This window comes from Tinamus guttatus, unplaced genomic scaffold (assembly GCF_059628265.1).
Source record: "Tinamus guttatus ecotype Peru unplaced genomic scaffold, ASM5962826v1 Tinamus_guttatus_pri_ptg000033l, whole genome shotgun sequence".
NCBI lineage: Eukaryota > Metazoa > Chordata > Aves > Tinamiformes > Tinamidae > Tinamus > Tinamus guttatus.
Window position 1 is genome coordinate 5,833,503 of NW_028288567.1, and position 17,950 is coordinate 5,851,452.

Genomic DNA, 17,950 nt, shown 5'->3' on the forward strand with positions numbered 1-17,950 from the left:
GCCCTACGTGTCCGTGTGCTGCAGCACGGAGCAGCACCTCCTGGGTGCTTCCACTTTCTGTTTCTTTTTTGCCTACTTCTTTTCTCCGCTCAAAGGGCTGTGGAAGGACAAGGGCTGAGGTGGGTGACCCACGAGACTCGCGGGGAGCAGCCAGGGCACCGCGGTGCGTGGCAGGTCCTGCCCATGTGGGGCCTGGGCGCCGAGGGGCGGCTCGCGGCACCGCCGACCTGCCCCGAAGGCACCTACAGCCGAGTGCGAGGTCGCTCAGCAGCTGTCATCGCTGCCCACGATGACGCGCTGTGAGCGGGGCCAAAGTGGCTGGAGCAAACTGTGTGGAAGTGAACAGAAAGCTACAGCAATTTGGGAAAAAGAGAGGCAAAATAAACTGTCACGCTTCTAAAAAACAGGCTTCACCCCTGAAGAATGGGCTCACAAAGCTGTTAACTTAGCTTTCGCATTGAAGGGTATGTGAAACATTTTTGTAAATCACAAAAATAAAGTTGTTACCTGCAGTCATCTCCTCCTGTACTTATAACATACTTGTCATCATGAGAAAAGCGGATGTTGGTAACATGGGCCGAATGCCCAAAGTACCGCTTGTGTTTGGCCTGTGGGACAAAAAAAAAAAGGCCATGTTCAGGAAATCCTAGTGCAAAGTGACTAAGTCGCCTTGTGAGCAATCAATAGCGCATTCCCACCCACACTGGTCTCTTCCAGCCCACAGTGACCCCAGCTCGCCAGCTCTGGCTGTGCCGCGGGAGCTCACTCCCTGGCTGGATTTCCCTGGCTGCTGGCAGAGCTGCCCCCACCTGCACGGGACAGGGACAGCCCTTCTGCCCCCAGAGCTGCTCCCACAGCCAGCACGGCCTGGGGGCAGTCTGGCCAGGACCTGCTGGCCCAGGCAGTTTGGCCTCCTTAAACACAGGGAATCAACACAGGGAATGGTAAATAGCTTAGATTAAGACAGTCACTTACAAATTTTTCTGTGCATGGAAAATCGAACAATTTCACCAGACCGAAATCATCTCCTGTGACTATATTTAAGCCAGCGTGGGTCACACATGCACAGTTGACATCTGCTTTATCTGCATTTCGTGGCCAAATGCCAATGACTTCGTCCCCGAGAATGCTGTTCCAAAGGAAAGTGAAAAGACACCTATTAGTTCACAAGCCCCACTTGCTGCAGCTCTTCTCCAGAGCATGGCGAGGTCACACAGAGCAGCAGCAAGAACCTTCACCCTTGACACGTCTGCATTCTCCCCTTCCCCCGCCGTGCTTTCTCAACAGACGCCATCACAGGAGTGTTTCTCCTCTGCATGACTCCTAAGCCCAAAAGCATGAAGCTTCTCACCCCGGTGAATCCACCGCTCCAGCCTGTGCAGTGACGCTTGGCCCCTCCGCATGGGCAGCCGCCCTCCCTCAGGCAGATCTGTACTCTGGGTCTCATCTCCTAGGCCTAAGTTCTTGAGGGAGAGGGTTCGTGTTGTGCTCTAGAGCATTTCCCCAAATAGCTGTCTGTCTTTCCCTTAGTGGAGGGGTTTGTTTGCTTTGTAATTATTCATATTGATCCGCACATTAAACATCAGGTGAAGCTGCCCCACTCCCGCAGTCTGTCAAGAATCCTTCAACACAAGTAATTCAGGGCAGACGCTCTGCCTTGCTTGGGAGGACGCGCGTGTCTTTTCTCCTGGACAGCTGCCTGTCGCCTGGCCTCGCTGTTCAATGTCACTGGCGCTTTCCTGCGGCTCCAGTTTCCCAGGAAGGGCACAGCCATAGTTTCATACTTATCCTGAGAGGACTGCATAGCAGTCCACTCCCGTAAACACAGTTCAGTGGTGCCCACAACTACTCTCTTAACAAACCCAGCCCTGCCTGCTACACCGAGAGCCGTGGGACAGGGCAGCCCCGGAGGGCCGCGGAGCAGTCCGCGTCTCCCTCAGGAGCGGGAGACCCGGAGCAGCATGAGGGCGACGCCTCGCGCAGCCGCTCACCCTTGTGGAGATATGAAATAACATCATCCTCGCCATTAATAGCGCCCTCTGGAAAGAAGCAGGGCACCAACTGGCCTCGTGTTTGTTTCAGTGAAAGTGCGTGAGGCTGGGGAAGGGCCGGGTGCCACGGGCCGCCTGCAGAGGGCCGGACCCGCGGCAGTGACACCAAGGGCCTGGCTCCGTATCACAGGCAGCCCGAGCAGGCACAACGCGGTTCCTCAGGGCTTCACCTTGTCCACGTAGCCCAGGTGATCTTCTCTATTAATGCAGCATCTGTTATTTGCTTTCCCAATGGTACCTCATGAACCTGACGCTTGTAGGCACCTGTTGATACCTGCACGTAGAAAACACCAGTCACTTCCTTTCAGGTGTCTATATCACCTGGTTTATCTCAACCCAATCTTACTAAGTTTATAGCAGCAGGAAAACTTGTGGAGGAAATCTCCCATGAGGTCAGGTATCACATGCATCCAAACTTGGGAAAAAGACGAGAACTCTTCTCATATTGCGGTTACAGGCCACAACTTATTTTGTAGTGGGCAGCCCTTTCCTTACACAACCTTCAAAGAGATGTATTTAAAGTTCCAAACATACCTGGATGTACCTGCTGTCTGCTGAGAAGTCCATCTGTATGACAAAACTGGCAATGTCTTTGCAGTAGCCGATCCGGTTTAGCGTCGTGCCTTGACTGAGATCATAAAAATCTACAGTATGTTCTTGGGAACCCACTGCCAAAAACCTGTTATCTGGGCTGATCCTAGCAATAAAACATGAGATGGGGATATAAGTTACTATTTCAGATGAAAAAAATTCAAATATCTCTTAATGGAAAACAATCATAAATCTTTAATCAATTGCAAGATTCAATTCAGACTAAACTCTGATGCTCGATATGCAGATTAGAAAGGCTCAGAGTACCATATGCACTTAACAGATGCTGATAGCCCATTTGCATGACGTGCACAGCACACTGCGCAAAGTATCCATAATCCTCCGTGAGGAAGCATAAAGATCTGTGATTTTAATTGCACTGACAATTTTAAGTGAGTTATAAAATTAATTCCCAGGATCAGAGGTTCATAATATCCGAATTTCTAACTGTATTCAAGTGGGTATACCTGCATTAAACACAGGAAAAGTGTGTGGTATATAGGATAGATAAGCATAAGGTAGAGGCAAAGCCGTGTAGCAGTCAATCAGTAAATGCATTTCATGCAGGTTTCAACAAATTTGGAGTTACCAAAATCTAGAAAAGAACTTACAACTAGATGGCCTTTGCCCTAAGTGAGGGCTGTGTATTTGAAGAACTTCAACTTAAATTTCTGACACACCTGATATCCTGAATTGCAGACTTCCGATCTCGCTTTTTGCCCCAAACTTTAAGGCTGTTTACAAGTAAAATAACAAATTCTCCATTCTTCATGCCAATAGCAACCATTTCACCATCGGGACTATATGCGGCACATCTTGCTGGATGACCTAGATTCACTTTGTTCAGCAGTTTCTGTATTAACAAAAGTAATGGAAAGCTTCCAAACATGAAGTATAAAAGCCAATTATAAAAAGCACACTGTGTATAGTTTCCTCTAAATCTGAAATTTCACTTAAAACAACCACATCGCATGTGTGTGTATGTTGCGCAATATGCAACAAAAATACAGATCTATAGATTACATATAGATCTAATTCAAACAGCAGTTTCAAGCTTGCATCTATTGTGTTGCAGGCTGACTTTAATTTTGACACCAGAAAGAATAAAATTCTCCTGAAAAGGTTGAAAAATCCATTTCCAATTGAGCTTGCAAGATGAGTTTTGATACTTTCTGTTACTACTGACAAACTTTTTTTAAAAAAAAAAAATTGAAGGTGCATACGTGGTTGGAGGAGAGCACATCTTAGAGTTGGAAAATGCTTGCTTATATAAAAGTATTGCTTGCAATGACACAGCTTTCAGTATAGTGATACTCACCTTGTCGCATAGGTCCCAAATTCTTGCTGTTCCATCATTACTTGCAGAAATAAATATGTCTTTTGAGGGGTGAGTTGCTAAACCCCAGATCTCCCCTTCCATGTGGCAGTCAATCAGCAAGTTTGAAGCAGCATTTTTTTCTCCCACTTCAAGGATTTCCCCATCTTTTGTTCCTACTAAAATTTTCCCCTGTTTGTAGCCAAAAAAGAGGGTGAGCTACACATTGTCAGTAAAATGGATGTAACATCAGTAGTAAAATATAGATGCATTGCAGAGATACTTGTGAGAGAGATAACTTGATTTAATCTTTCCTGTTTGTTCATGCAGCATCTTAAAAACAGGCCAGTAAAACACTTTTATAGTTTCACATCTGGTGATACCATGTTCTGGTGTCACTGCTGAGCAACTGTGCTGGACTTCAGTCTTGCCATTATTTTTATTCCAACCATAGTGTTTACACATGATTTGGTAGAACATGATTCTCATACTGCTGAGGGGACTTGCTACAACTTTTGGCCAGTAATAAAAATCAGGGCTTTGGGCTCAGTCAGACTGTCTCTGAGCACCTTACATCTATTCTACCCAAACAATCGCAGCCTAAGCTTTCTCAGCCAAAATTTAAGAAAAAAAAAAAAGCACAAACAGATACAGTTTGGAGTTGGTAATGGTGCCTTAATTAGAGATGTAAAACAACACTCCTCAGTGTTGTGATTATCAAAGACCATGTGAAACCACTGAGGTCTGATATTCAGCGTTAAACAGAGGCCATTTCACAAAGTGTTAAGTTGAACAGACCCTCACTATATGAAGTAACATTTCTGCATCACCACACATGCCTTCCGTCAGAGACAACACTTACAGGTATGACTTAAAGCTGTGTAATTACCACCTCAAGTTACCTCGTCATCTTTATTGTTTATCAAAATTTAAAGCCAATTTGTAATGCTCAGGGGCAAACAGGGCTCAGGGGCAGGGTTTTGTGACTTTAAAAAAAAAAAGGAAAAGCTCAGATACAGTCTGCCTAACTGAGGCACAGTTTATGGGATGCAACCCTTGTAAAGTAGGTACCTAAATTGCTTTTGGAAAGGGAAAGGATGAGATGGGGTCTTCTCCTGGTGAAGTCTGTCCCTATACTTGGCATTATCCTTTAGGGACCGTCAAGGCACTTCCCTCTCCCTGCTGGCTGTCACGGGAAGGCGGCCACTGACTGTGAGAAATGTGATCCCTGGGCAGAGGGAAGACAAGTGAGGCAATTTCATGAGGAAAGATGCCAACGCCTCTTCCTATAACTTCAGAAAAGGCTTCCCCTGTATGTCCCCTATCCAACCGTTCCCAGGGACGACGTGAGGGCATGGGCCCCAACGCTCACGCACCTTCCCTCTGCAGACGGAGCGCACGCACTCAATGAGCTGGCCGGTCTCAAGCTGAAACGCTCGGCACCGCTTCATCTCCTGATCCCACAGCTTTACAGCTCCCCCTTCTTTAGTGCTGCAAAGAAGCATGCTGAGTTACATAACGTCTCCTCCTGCACGGGCTACAGCCACTCACATTTGCAAATCCCATCAGTATTTTTCCGATTAGTTAAATAATAAATCATACATTGAATCACCTTTTCCTGTGCTGAAAGACATCCTACTACTCTATAATGGAAGCAGAAAACAAAAATATGGTAGCTAACGCTATCACACTTCATGTTTTAAACTACATCATATCTAATTTGCAGGGAAAGCAAACAGTTCTCTTGTCATTTACTCTCAAACCACTGCCACTGATGTAAGCTCAGCAAATATGTTCTTACTTGTGGTAAACAGATGAACATACTAATCAGCAAGTCTCTGTTATGAGAGGGAAACTCTGCAGTTTGACAGGATTTAAAATCTAAGACAAAACTCCTGCCAGGCTTGCAAGAGCTGAGGCAACAAGGTGTTCACATCGGTTGCTAATTTGAGGTTTAGTTTGTCCTCTGTGTCTATGTGCATCTCTGTGACCCATGAGTGACCTGTTCATTAGTCCTTTACTTAAAAAGATGCCTAGGCACATTTGGTGTTAGATATATTGAAACTTTGACATTGCAGAGACCTTACAGTGTCTGGGAAGTGTCTGGGAAGTGTTGCCTATATCTAGGATAGCACATAAAAAACAACAACCATGAGGCAGAGAGAAGGTGTGCGCTTTAGGAAGGTACATGTCTTACGGTCTCTCCTTTCCTCCTGTAACAATGAGTCCATCTCGAAGAGTGGTGTACATTGTAAACACGGGCCCCGTGTGAGCTTTTGCCACAAGTCTAATCAGAAAATGATCCTTCCAGACGTAGACATCTCCATTTATGGCACCAGTAAATGTAAGGTTATTCTGTAACAAAGAGTAATGACCTCTGATATAATAAACATCTTAACATTTTGTTCAATTAAAACTTCAGTTACTCAGTTTCTTGAGAAAAGTCATCAGTGAAATGAATGTGGAAATTAAAAGCATCTATTTTGAGAAGACTGTTTAATTACTGCACTCTAATGGTGTTTCTTTGAGATGTTATAAATATTACAGTATCTAATGCAGGCCGGTCACCTCATGCATCTCATCTGGGGATCAGATACACATATATCTTTTTGCTTTACATGTGCTCTGTCCTGTGTCCTGCTAGGGAGACAGCAGTCAGGCTATATGATCTACCAAGAAGCACCATTACTGAAGTCTGAGCAACATTTCTTCCTTCTTTTGGTATCTGTCAGTGGGAATCCCACTGTAGGTGACTGGCAAGCAGTATTTTCTTCAACACTGTGAAAAGGAAGTACATGAGGTTCCAGTACAAGTTCCAGGTCAGGGGAGGTGATCCTGCCCCTCTACTCAGCCCTGGTGAGGCCACATCTGGAGTATTGTGTCCAGTTCTGGGCTCCACAGTACAAGAGGGATGTGGATCTACTGGAGAGAGCCCAGCGCAGGGCTGCAAGGATGATCAGGGGCCTGGAACATCTGCCCTATGAGGAGAGGCTGAGGGAGCTGGGCCTGTTCAGCCTGGAGAAGAGAAGGCTGAGAGGGGACCTGATCAGTGTCTATAAGTACCTCAATGGAGGCAGTGAGGAGGATGGGGCTGGCCTCTTTTCAGTGGTGGCCGCCAACAGAACTAGAGGTAATGGCCACAAACTGAAGCACCAAAAGTTCCACAGAAACTTAAGGAAAAAATCATTAACAGTGAGGGTGACAGAGCTCTGTCACCCTCACAAGTTGCCCAGAGAGGTTGTGGAGTCTCCTTCTCTGGAGATCTTCCAAACCCACTTGGACGCAGTCCTGTGCTACGTGCTCTAGGTGACCCTGCGTGTGCAGGGGGGTTGGACTAGATGACCTCTAGAGGTCCCTTCCAGCCTTAAGCATTCTGTGATTATATGATTCTATGAGTATAACTGGAGAAGTATTTCACCCAGCCTGATATCTACTTTAGGTACCATGGTAATGGCACACAGTTTCTCATGGCAGCCATGACTGGTGGTAGTAGAGGACTGCTGGGGGTCTGGGAATGGCCTCCTCCATCAGGAATGCAGGAGCAGTGAACTGCCTGCTTTGCAAATGCTCTTTTTGGAGCTGCCTCTCATAAGCGGAGCAGTTTGCCTGCTGCTTGAATACTGGTGGAAATGCACAAACGTGATCCAAAATGCTGTAGGACGATCACAATTCCAAAACTACTGTAAAGAGGCAAAAAAACTTAGCGATATCTAAAGAAGTAGAGGAAAACTCTACATAAATGAAGAGCCTGTCATCTTTTTTGCCTTTGGCAGGAACTACAGAGACTGTTTTCACCTGCCAAGTCATGACCGTAGAAGGAACTGAAGATGGTCTGACCAAGGCAACTAAGCTCACTGACTCTGAATTGAAATGATAGTTATCAGTAAAAATGGCAATGCATGTTCCCTGTTTCAGCTGGCTGTCCTTTGAAATGAAAACTGCAAGTGGCTGTATCCAAGCCTGAAATGTTCACTGCAGCATTAAACAGACCTCGTTTAAATTGTATTGCCAAATTTTGTATCACATATCTTTTGTATTAGTAGTCAACTGAGTTCAAACAGGAGAGGAAAGGGAACTGCTTATCTGCTTAACCTAGCACCACAACAACGCATGGTCATTTGTCAGGAAGTTTTAAGAGCTTTTTATCTACTCCAGTTCAACCTGAACTCTCCACTCTCTTTGCACCTTTTGAAGATTGATAAATTTTCTGAGCTCCTGCTTGGAACATAGAATTGTCCCGGGCATAACAGTCTTCTACTGTATTTCTCCCTGTAAAGAATATTAGTTTATCATAGGAAGGGGGAATTTTGAAGCCTGCATGTTTTATGTTGCTATTTATCAAAATAAAACTGTACAAATGAATAAATAGTAAAGGTGAATTAGAGATTGTGTCAGTAAAGTTGATTCAGTGGTCAGAAGAGGATGCTAGAAGTGCTTTTGGAAATTCTCAGAAGATTTTGACAGAACTGACCCGTACAAAAGCAGCAGCAGGTCAAGCATTTGCTGGATCCTGCCCTGTGGAGAAGTAAAATAAAAATGCTTTTACGACATGGGAGGCAAACTTCCAGAGGGATTCAATGACACATACTTGGGGAAAAAAAAAAAACTATCCAGAATGAATGACATATGCTACAGGTATATAGGTCATCTGCTTATTTTGAAGATGTGCCTTTTAGGAAGCTAGTTTTATTATTTTAGAAAATATCATGTGGATTATGTCTACTTGGGAAATACGGACAAAGTGATTTGTTCCTCTTTTAATGTTATGTTCACTTTTGGGGTTTTTCATGTCCATTGCATTGCTCCAACTGCCATCAATGTAGAAAGAACTGTTGGGTGTTCAGCAATTTTTGACAACAAAGTCACTTTTTTGGCCCCAAGAATGTGGATTTGTTCTTAAAATTGACAATTTATATAACTTACAGCCTTTGCAAAGATAATTTGTAAGGGGTTTCTGGGCGAAGCAGAAGCAGAAGCCATTTCAGACCTCAGTATCACAGTAACATTGCCTTTTGTACTGCTAATACACATGCTCTTCCTTAAACTATGAAGTCACAAGTAAGGTGATATGGTTCTTTAATTAATATACAGAAGAAGAGCATTATGGAATGTCATCATTAGTTGCATCACTAGCATATGTCACACAAATACTGCCAGCAAAAAAAAAAAAAAAAGGTTGCAGAGTCTTTTATACAAAAAAGTTCTATACAAAATTGCATTATTGCAGTATTACAGTTTTTTTTTACAGTATTACAGTTTTTAAAGTTAATTGCTGAAGTGCTAAGTAACTAGCCAAGCACAAAAGCAGAAATTATAGCAGCTGATGCTTGTACATTGCTGTACTGTGCTGGACACAACGCACAGACATTAATAAGGTATGTTCACTGACAGAGAAACCTTGCCCACTTCAGCAAACTTACATAAGGGTCTGAAGGAGCACAGGTCTTAAATTAAAAGTTCAATTACTAAGCAAGAGCTTAGTGGTTTTGCACTGTTTGTACAGTAGTGGATTTTAACAAAAGGAAATTCACACTTGCAGTTTTAATAAAAATGTATCATAAAGTTCTGTAGCAAGTAATTTGAACTCACTGCTCCGAAGGCAACAGAAAGCATGGTTTGCATTTTGGCATCTTCCATGGAACCAATGACTCCTTTCTTATAAAGCAAAGCGCTGCCAGCTAATGTCCAGAACTTCATGTGTTTTACCCCAACAGACACAAACTGCGTGTCTGAGTCTGGGCGGAATTCTACCACGAATATCCTCTCCAGGTGTCCTCCCCTGCTGGCAATTTTAGACCCTGTTTTAATTAGGAAAGGATAAAAACACAGTTAATTTTACCTGAAAAAAAAACCTCTGATATGATTTTACAAAATAAACTGACCTACTACTGAATTAGGGAATTGTGTCCCAGATGTGGAAAGCTAAGCATATGCCAACATTATTCAGTATCAAACATCCAAATTCACGCATCCTGCAAGATCCTTTGCCCATAGCTATTGCATCACTTCCAATAGTGTCAGGAAATATGCATTTAGACCTGATTTAGATATTCATGACTCATTTAGATTTAAATATTCATAGCATAATTCATCTTATTACTACATTGCTCAATGGGCAGTGAAATAACCAGATCCCAGAACTTCTGAGTAACATCGGCAGCGCCTTGATCTGCTAAAAAGCACAGGGCAGCTGACACTCAAGAGTTGTTGTCTCTACCTGAAACACCCAGACTGGCCCATCAGGTCAAACAGACCAGGTGGTAAAGGCATGCTTCCAGAGATGTGAATGCCACACGGGCAAATGTGGGAATTAAATCCGAGTTTTCCATTCCTGGGGTGGCTAGGCCACCATATGAAACATGAGCATTGCCACCTCTGCTCTAACTGAACTTTAAAAGTACAACAGCAACGACCTACTCTGTAAACGGATGTCAGCTACTCTCCAGACACGTCTCTTGGATGTAATAGCTCAAGGCAATTAGGAGGATGTACTTCCTATTCAAGTGATGGTGGTGTCACCTGGACATAGGTGTCTGGAGAAAGAACTCTTAAAAAAGAGTTGAAGTCAAGCATCTAGTGAACGGAGATGCTTCCCCTTTCCTCTCCATCACTGCAGCATAGGTCACCAGACATTTTTTAGGATGCTCAGTTCTGCCTAAATCCTGTTTTAGGAATCTAAACCCTCTCCTGGGTTTCTTCCAGTGTTACCCATCCTTCTGAAGGTTCTAAATCTTGTCTTCAAATGACTTCCCAAAGGCCTAACTATTGGGCAGAATTTCAAGTTTAAGTGTATAAGGACTAACAAGAAAACACTTCCCTTAAGTTTATGGATTTTTATATTAAATGACATTTTCTCCTTATTTCTATTTACAAGAGACACTTAAATTATATTTTCTTAAGCCACTCCTAATATGTTGCTATATTCTATAACTGATTCTTTGACTTCTAGGGAGTGATGATACTCAAATACAAAGCTATCCCAAGGTCTCAAAAGGAAAAGTGAGTAACTGTGCATAGGTCTGTTTTAGGCTGAAGACAAAATATTCTGCAGAGTTACCTTCTTGCCACCTCCACACTGTGATAGTATGTTCTGGATCAACTCCCACCGAAACTAGAAGTTTGCCAGTCGCGCTGAAGTTAACATAGTTGACTCCTTTGCTATGGAAGCAACGTAGCATTGACATGGTTTGCTTACTCATAGCATCCCATATATGAATTGTGGGAGTTGTACCTAAGTGCAAAAAGATGCATTAAAAGAGAATTAATTCAGCACCTGGAAAGCTTTAATGTGAAATATGCATTTTTCAAGAACAAGTCACCTAAACAGACACTCAAAACAATTTTCTTTTAAGATTAACATTACTCAAAAAAATCAGAACAGCTTGCGAAACATAGGGGCAAATTATTGTATTTCATGAAATAAGACAAGTACTGAAAGAACAACATAACATTTATGAAGAATGTCATGCAAAAGAAACTGTCCGTAGATGTTTCACTTGTATCCGCGATTCACACAGATACAATGAGGTAACATGAGACTTTTACATAATTCTGCTGACTAAAATTCACAAACAAATCAGCCTTACCTGAAAATTCTGTCATATCACCTGCATTGTGAGAGCAATGGCAAATGAGGAAGCACCAAGGGAAAACAATAGCTGAAATAAGTCATGTTTCTAATGCTGAAGTGCCAGCATCAGGACCAGAAGGAAACAAAATTAAAAATTTGAAAATGGATATGGATTAAATCAACAAAACAAAAAAGCAGGAATATTGTTGAACTGTTTTGGGTATAGTGTCTTTTATACACAAATATAACAACAATATGTAGCAGTTTTCAGTTTTTAAAATGGTATTTAAAAGAAAAGTTAAAGACATGCAGTTTTTCAAAATTACTAAAATGAGTAACTCTACAAAGTATCAACCAACCACCAGAAACACTGATTTCATGGGCTCTTACTGAACTCTGACAGAACAGGGAAAGGAGACTGTAACAGTCACCTTTTCCTTGTCATGGAAATCAGTGTTTTGAATTTGCATTTCACAAAGCTAACAAATAGCTCTGTTCTTAAACTCTGGCTATATATACAGACTTAGTGCCTTCATATTTGAAGGACAGCACTCAGTACAGGTGGGGAAGACAGTTTGTCAAGGTGTTTATGTAGTAGCATTTTCCTGCTGCAATGTTAAGTTACTTTATTACAGAAGTTAGAGACTTGAGTCTCCGCTCAGAGTGATATAAATTAGAATGATTTCTCTATTTTTAATAAAGTTAATTATTTCAGGTTCAAGCAAAAAACAACAGATCTCTCCCAAGGTTTGTGACAAATGATCCAATATTTTCCATGCTATATTTACTCCTTTGAAAGGCATTAGTAATTCTTCAGGTAAATAATAAATGTATAAATAGATATGATTTCAGAATTAGCCCTTATGCATGTTATAACTGCTTTTGAGATTTCTGATTTTGTTTTTTTTCCTCCTATTCTGTATAGCTTTTGCATTTCCGGGTAGGAAATTTTCATTATAGTGTTTTCACTGCTGAATATTTTAGTGCTGAGCAGCGTCTTGGATGCAAGAAGGAAAAGGGGAATTCTAGAGATCTTATCATTACAGGTTAATCAGATGATGCAATGCAGCTTATGAAAATCTGCTTTCTGAGGTATGGTTATATTGCAAGCAACTTGCACTCTAAAATGCAATGACTCACAATTAGAGATGAAACTGTGGCAGGTAGACTGAAATCATAAGAAAATTCTGAAGCTTGATTATCTCTAAAATTAAAGGAAAAATTTGAAGACAGTAGCACTGACAAATCCTGGTAAAATTACTACAGCGAAAAGCCCAAAATAAAGCAGAGCCCCTGATAATTTCTGAGTAAAACTTTATTAATACAGAGAGTAACCTACCGATCTGGCTGGTAGCCACAATATTTTTATATTTTGGATGCTGATTCACAGTTAGGCAGAGAATGTCATCGGTATGTTCCAGGTAGAAACTCTGGCTACCTAATAAAATTCAAACATGTTTTTATTCACAATAGTATCAAGGAAAGCACCATTACTGAAGCAAAGACTATGACAAGCCGCTTGTTGCCACTCTCATGCTTGTGCTGTATTCCCTCGTGGGATGGGTGGCAGTAGGGCAATAAACAGGTAAGGAGCGATTTTGCTCTCATTCCGAGACACCAGTGTGTGATGAGCAGATACATGAGCATGCATATATAAAATGTTTATTTGCTTAACTAGCTATGCCTAGAGAACCAAAAATCAGCCCAAGATTCATCCTGTAACTGCAGAAAAAAGAGACAAAATTGGCAAACACAAGGCCCTGCTGAACTGAAAAACGTCAGGGGAAGCAGAACAAGTGGAGAGCGAAGCCCCTTGAAGTTCACGCTCTGTCTTGTCCCCTCAAAGCTATGGAGCCAAGGAGCGTAGCGGGACAGAGCTTCCCAGCTCCACGGGCCGGGGCAGCTCTGCTAGCACAAGATGTCCCAGAGATCAGCAGAGGTGACACCTTTGATCCCTCTCCTTCTCCACTGGAGCAGAGCTCCTTGGTGCACCGCTGTCACCGTTTGGTTCATTGTGGCACCAAGGGGGAATAAAACAAAGCCACAATTCCTTTAATCCTTGGCTCTTGAGATAGTTGGAGAATATGGTTGGTGCTACAGCTCATGAACAGAGAAGTTTTGGTGCCTTTTCTATTTGTTATCCAAAAGGTAGGCAGTACGTCTCCCCTTTCCAAAGAGCATTTTGCCCACATCAAAATTGCGTCTGACTTTGCTCAAGTAGTTCAAAATGAAACAATGGATGTTACTACTCATAACATTTTGGGGAGTACTAGACCTTTCAAATTCTAGGCTCTCTCAGAGAGCCACCCCAATGTCTTCAGAGCGGATTTTAAGAAGGTGCAACTGCAGAAACGAAACAGGTTTTTATTACACCTCCTAGTAGAATCTCATCACCGCTGAAAGGAATAGGATGGCTCTACAGAATGAACTCAAAAAGGGACCTTCGTCAGCCTGGTATCATAATCATCTAACTGTTTTGCATTACTTACCAAGACGCAAAATGTGAAAAATTTACAGGATCTTTACAAAGTTATCTCTATCAAAAGGAAAAATGTTTTAATTTCACAGTGTTTTTTATTTCAAAATATTGTTTCATCTTGAATTACCAGTAGAAAGATTTTGAACTATGCCTGCTGCAGCTGTGTGGAAAATAATATCAGCACCATCATTTAGGTAATGAAGGTTGTTGCGACAATCAAATCCTCTGTATCCAAAAACATGGTCTAAAGCCAGCTCCTGATCAAGTAAAACAAAAAGAAAAAATAAGACAGTGAAGTAAAAGAAAAAGCAAGGGGATTACAGAGTTTGAAGTGTGAAGTTTACTTCACATAAGTGAAATCCTACGTAGTTACACAAGACACGAGTATTTTACAGAGACAACAGAATAATTAAACAATAATTATTTATCCTTGTTCTGCTACTTCACCAAGGCACGACATTCTCACAGACCATCTACAAAACTACAGTCAGTTAAGTAAGGCGCGACCTTTACATTATTATTTCTTTCATATATCAGTCAGCTGTAAATATTTTGGTTCTTTTAATTTTCATGCAAAATATATTCAAGTCCTGTCTTACTAAATTTTCCATCACAGTTTAACATCACGATAGAGTATCAGTTATTTGCAAAAACCTTTACTTCTGTTGTAAAAGTCTTCACATATAGTTAATGGTTCATGGATTGTTGCTGAAGTAGCTTTTATAGCCCAGAAGACAGACTTAATGGATCTGGCCCAAACACAATTACAACTTGCTTTGAAAAATTTGACATTGACAGACCAAGCAATTGTTGCTAATTGTCCATAGAGATACTCTTTTTCCAGTGTATTACATGGAGATTCTAGAAGTGGGATGTGGAGACGAGGGCCTACAATTTGGGAAATAAAAGTATGCTCCAAAATAAATAAGCAAATTTCATCTTTCAAAATCACGTGCATGATTTTGCATGCGCAAAAGAACGTTTTCTGACTACATTTCCACAGAAAATGCAGACAGGGAGTAGACAGTGAGTGTGGGTCCCACTGTAGATGCACATACTCCTCAGGTGTGCGAGCACAGACGTGAGCTGTGGTGTCCTGAGTGGCTTCCCTGCCTGGAGGCAGGAGCTGCCGTGCCCTTTGTCACAACCTAAACACATGCTAACCATGACTGCTCTGAGAAGCATCTTTCCTGTGGGCAAATAAACATTCCTCTCTCTTGGAGCAGGTGTCAGTGGTGACTGCTAAGCAACACCTTTGACAGGACAGGGGGCCAAAGGTGTGTCACCTTAAATGATTAAACAACAACTAGAGTTCTGCTCTGGGTCAGGAAATCGAACGCAGTTCACACTGTGGTGGAATTAGTCAACACAATAAGCTTGCAGACTGCTGATACTGGCATGATCTAAAAGTTGAATGAAGGGCAAGTAACACAAGCTTTGATGTTCCCTTTGATAGGAAAGGTGTATAGCACAGCTGGCACCACACTCTAATATTCATGGGGTTCATTTAAATGTTTTTTTTGAGATAAATCAGCCTTACATTTGGGACAGTCAGCTACACAAGAACATACAAAAAGTATTTAGTTCCATCAGTGATCATCAGCTGCAGGAAGCAGGTAAAGTCCTTAGGGCCTTTGTATATCTTATTACGGTGAATTAAAACATGGCGTGAGATTCCCTAAGCTAAACACTGACATTTGATGCCAGTTTAGATGCTCTAGGAGAGCTCAGACTTCTGCATTGGACTGGACCTATTGGAAAACACAGATCTTCCTGGAGAGGCAGGGCTGATCAAGTGTAACAAAGCCATCTAAACAAGCATCATGTCCCTATGTTTAGGCACCTGAATCTCCCTGCTTTGGATAATAATGGTCAGAATCACCAGTAGACGGATATACAGTTCACAACTAAATCAAGAGGTCCCAAACCATCAGTATCAGGTCTCTGCTCTTCTAGATCTTGCACAAAAGAGAGCTTGAACATATTTACTCAGCTGATGCTCCATCTGAAAATACATTAGTCTGATTCAGAGCTAAAGAGGCCTCAGGAGAAGTCTGGAAACTCACTTGTAAGGCCTTGTACTTGTAAGGCCAAGCCTTTCAAGGTCATGAAAGCCAAATTTGAAAGACAACTGCTTTATCAATGATATAGGTGAAAGGAATCTGTCCTTAGGTAAATGCATGCTTGTCACCATAGAAGTTATCTTGGCTCTTACGTGCTGCATTACCTAAGAGAACAAATTTTTATCTTTCACCAACAAGCCCATCTGGATGACACCAAAAAAAAAAAAGAGGCTCATCACAGCTCCTTTGTTAGATATGACTGATCAGTCAGTTATTTGCAAAGAGATAAATGAGTGACTTTTTATTATGTCACTGTCAGGCCCATGCGGCCTTAATGGCCCTGACCAGCCTCCTCTGCACCTCCATCCACTCCTGCTGTCCATGAGCCCTGGAACTCAGTCAGGACCTTCAGTCCTTGACCCAGCTATGCTGGTGGAATGCTGCTCTTCCAGTGTGCCACAGTCACGCCAGTTCTTGGCAATGGGCAGCTCAGGCCAGGTCTATCTTGTTATGCCCACTCCTGGCCATAGAACCATAGAATCATAGAATGCTTAAGGCTGGAAGGGACCTCTAGAGGTCATCTAGTCCAACCCCCATGCACACGCAGGGTCACCTAGAGCACGTGGCACAGGACTGCGTCCAAGGGGGTTTTGAAGATCTCCAGAGAAGGAGACTCCACAACCTCTCTGGGCAGCCTGTTCCAGGGCTCTGTCACCCTCACTGTTAAGAATTTTTTTCCTTAAGTTCCTGTGGAACTTTTGGTGCTTCAGTTTGTGGCCATTACCTCTAGTTCTGTCAGTGGCCACCACTGAAAAGAGGCCAGCACCATTCTCCTCACTGCCTCCCTTGAGGTACTTATAGACACTGATTAGATCCCCTCTCAGCCTTCTCTTCTCCAGGCTGAACAGGCCCAGCTCCCTCAACCTCTCCTCATAGGGCAGATGTTCCAGGCCCCTGATCATCCTTGTGGCCCTGCGCTGGACTCTCTCCAGCAGCTCCACATCCCTCTGGTGGAGGGATGGTGGTGGAGTTGCTCTTTATGTGAGAGAGCAACTGGAATGCATGGAGCTCAACCTGGGAGTGGAGGATGAGCGAGTTGAGAGCTTGTGGGTAAGGATTAGAGGGCAGGCTAATGTGGGAGACACTGTGGTGGGTGTCTGCTACAGGCCACGTGACCAAGACGAGGAGGTTGATGAGGCCTTCTATAGGCAGCTGGATATTGCCTCACGGTCACAGGCCCTGGTTCTCATGGGGGACTTCAACTACCCCGACATCAACTGGAAGGACAACACAGCCAGGCACAGGCAGTCCTGGAGGTTCCTGCAGAGCGTCGACGATAACTTTTTGACGCAGGTTGTGGAGGAGCCGACGAGGAGAGGTGGGCTACTGGACCTCGTGCTATCAAATAGGGAGGGACTTGTAGGAGATGTGAAGGTGGGGGGTAGCCTCGGCTGCAGTGACCATGAGTCGTTGGAGTTCAGGATCCAACGTGGAGGAGGCAGGGCTGTAAGTAGCCTTGCAACGATGGACATGAGGAGGGCCAACTTTAGCCTCTTCAGGGACCTCCTTGGAAGAATCCCATGGGCTAGAGCTCTAGAAGGAAGGGGGGCCCAAGAGAGCTGGTTAGTTTTCAAGCAGCACTTCCTCCAAACCCAGCAACAGTGCATCCCTGTGTGTAAGAAGTCAGGCAGAGGGGGCAGGAGACCTGCGTGGATGAGCAGGGAGCTTGTGGCAATGCTCAAGCAGAAGGCGATGGTATACAGAATGTGGAAAAAAGGACAGGCCCCCTGGGAGAAATACAGGAACGTAGCCAGGGAATGCAGAGATGTGACAAGGAAAGCTAAGGCACGGCTGGAAGGCAATCTGGCAAGGGACGTTAAA

General features: G+C 43.2%; 1 protein-coding gene across 1 annotated transcript in view; it reads right to left on the minus strand.

The window, feature by feature from the left end:
- Window positions 1–503: 503 nt before the first annotated feature.
- EML6 (EMAP like 6) overlaps window positions 504–17,950 on the minus strand; it is a 117,888-nt gene continuing 100,441 nt past the window's right edge. Inside the window, exons 29-41 of the mRNA XM_088531445.1 lie at window positions 14,134–14,263; window positions 12,867–12,965; window positions 11,544–11,564; window positions 11,015–11,188; window positions 9,547–9,755; window positions 6,155–6,312; window positions 5,334–5,448; window positions 3,961–4,149; window positions 3,323–3,495; window positions 2,586–2,748; window positions 2,222–2,325; window positions 976–1,129; window positions 504–608 (exon numbers count right to left, since the gene is read on the minus strand). Of these exons, the coding sequence (XP_088387571.1) occupies window positions 504–608; window positions 976–1,129; window positions 2,222–2,325; window positions 2,586–2,748; window positions 3,323–3,495; window positions 3,961–4,149; window positions 5,334–5,448; window positions 6,155–6,312; window positions 9,547–9,755; window positions 11,015–11,188; window positions 11,544–11,564; window positions 12,867–12,965; window positions 14,134–14,263 (1,794 nt within the window). The remainder of the gene's footprint in view (window positions 609–975; window positions 1,130–2,221; window positions 2,326–2,585; window positions 2,749–3,322; window positions 3,496–3,960; window positions 4,150–5,333; window positions 5,449–6,154; window positions 6,313–9,546; window positions 9,756–11,014; window positions 11,189–11,543; window positions 11,565–12,866; window positions 12,966–14,133; window positions 14,264–17,950) is intronic.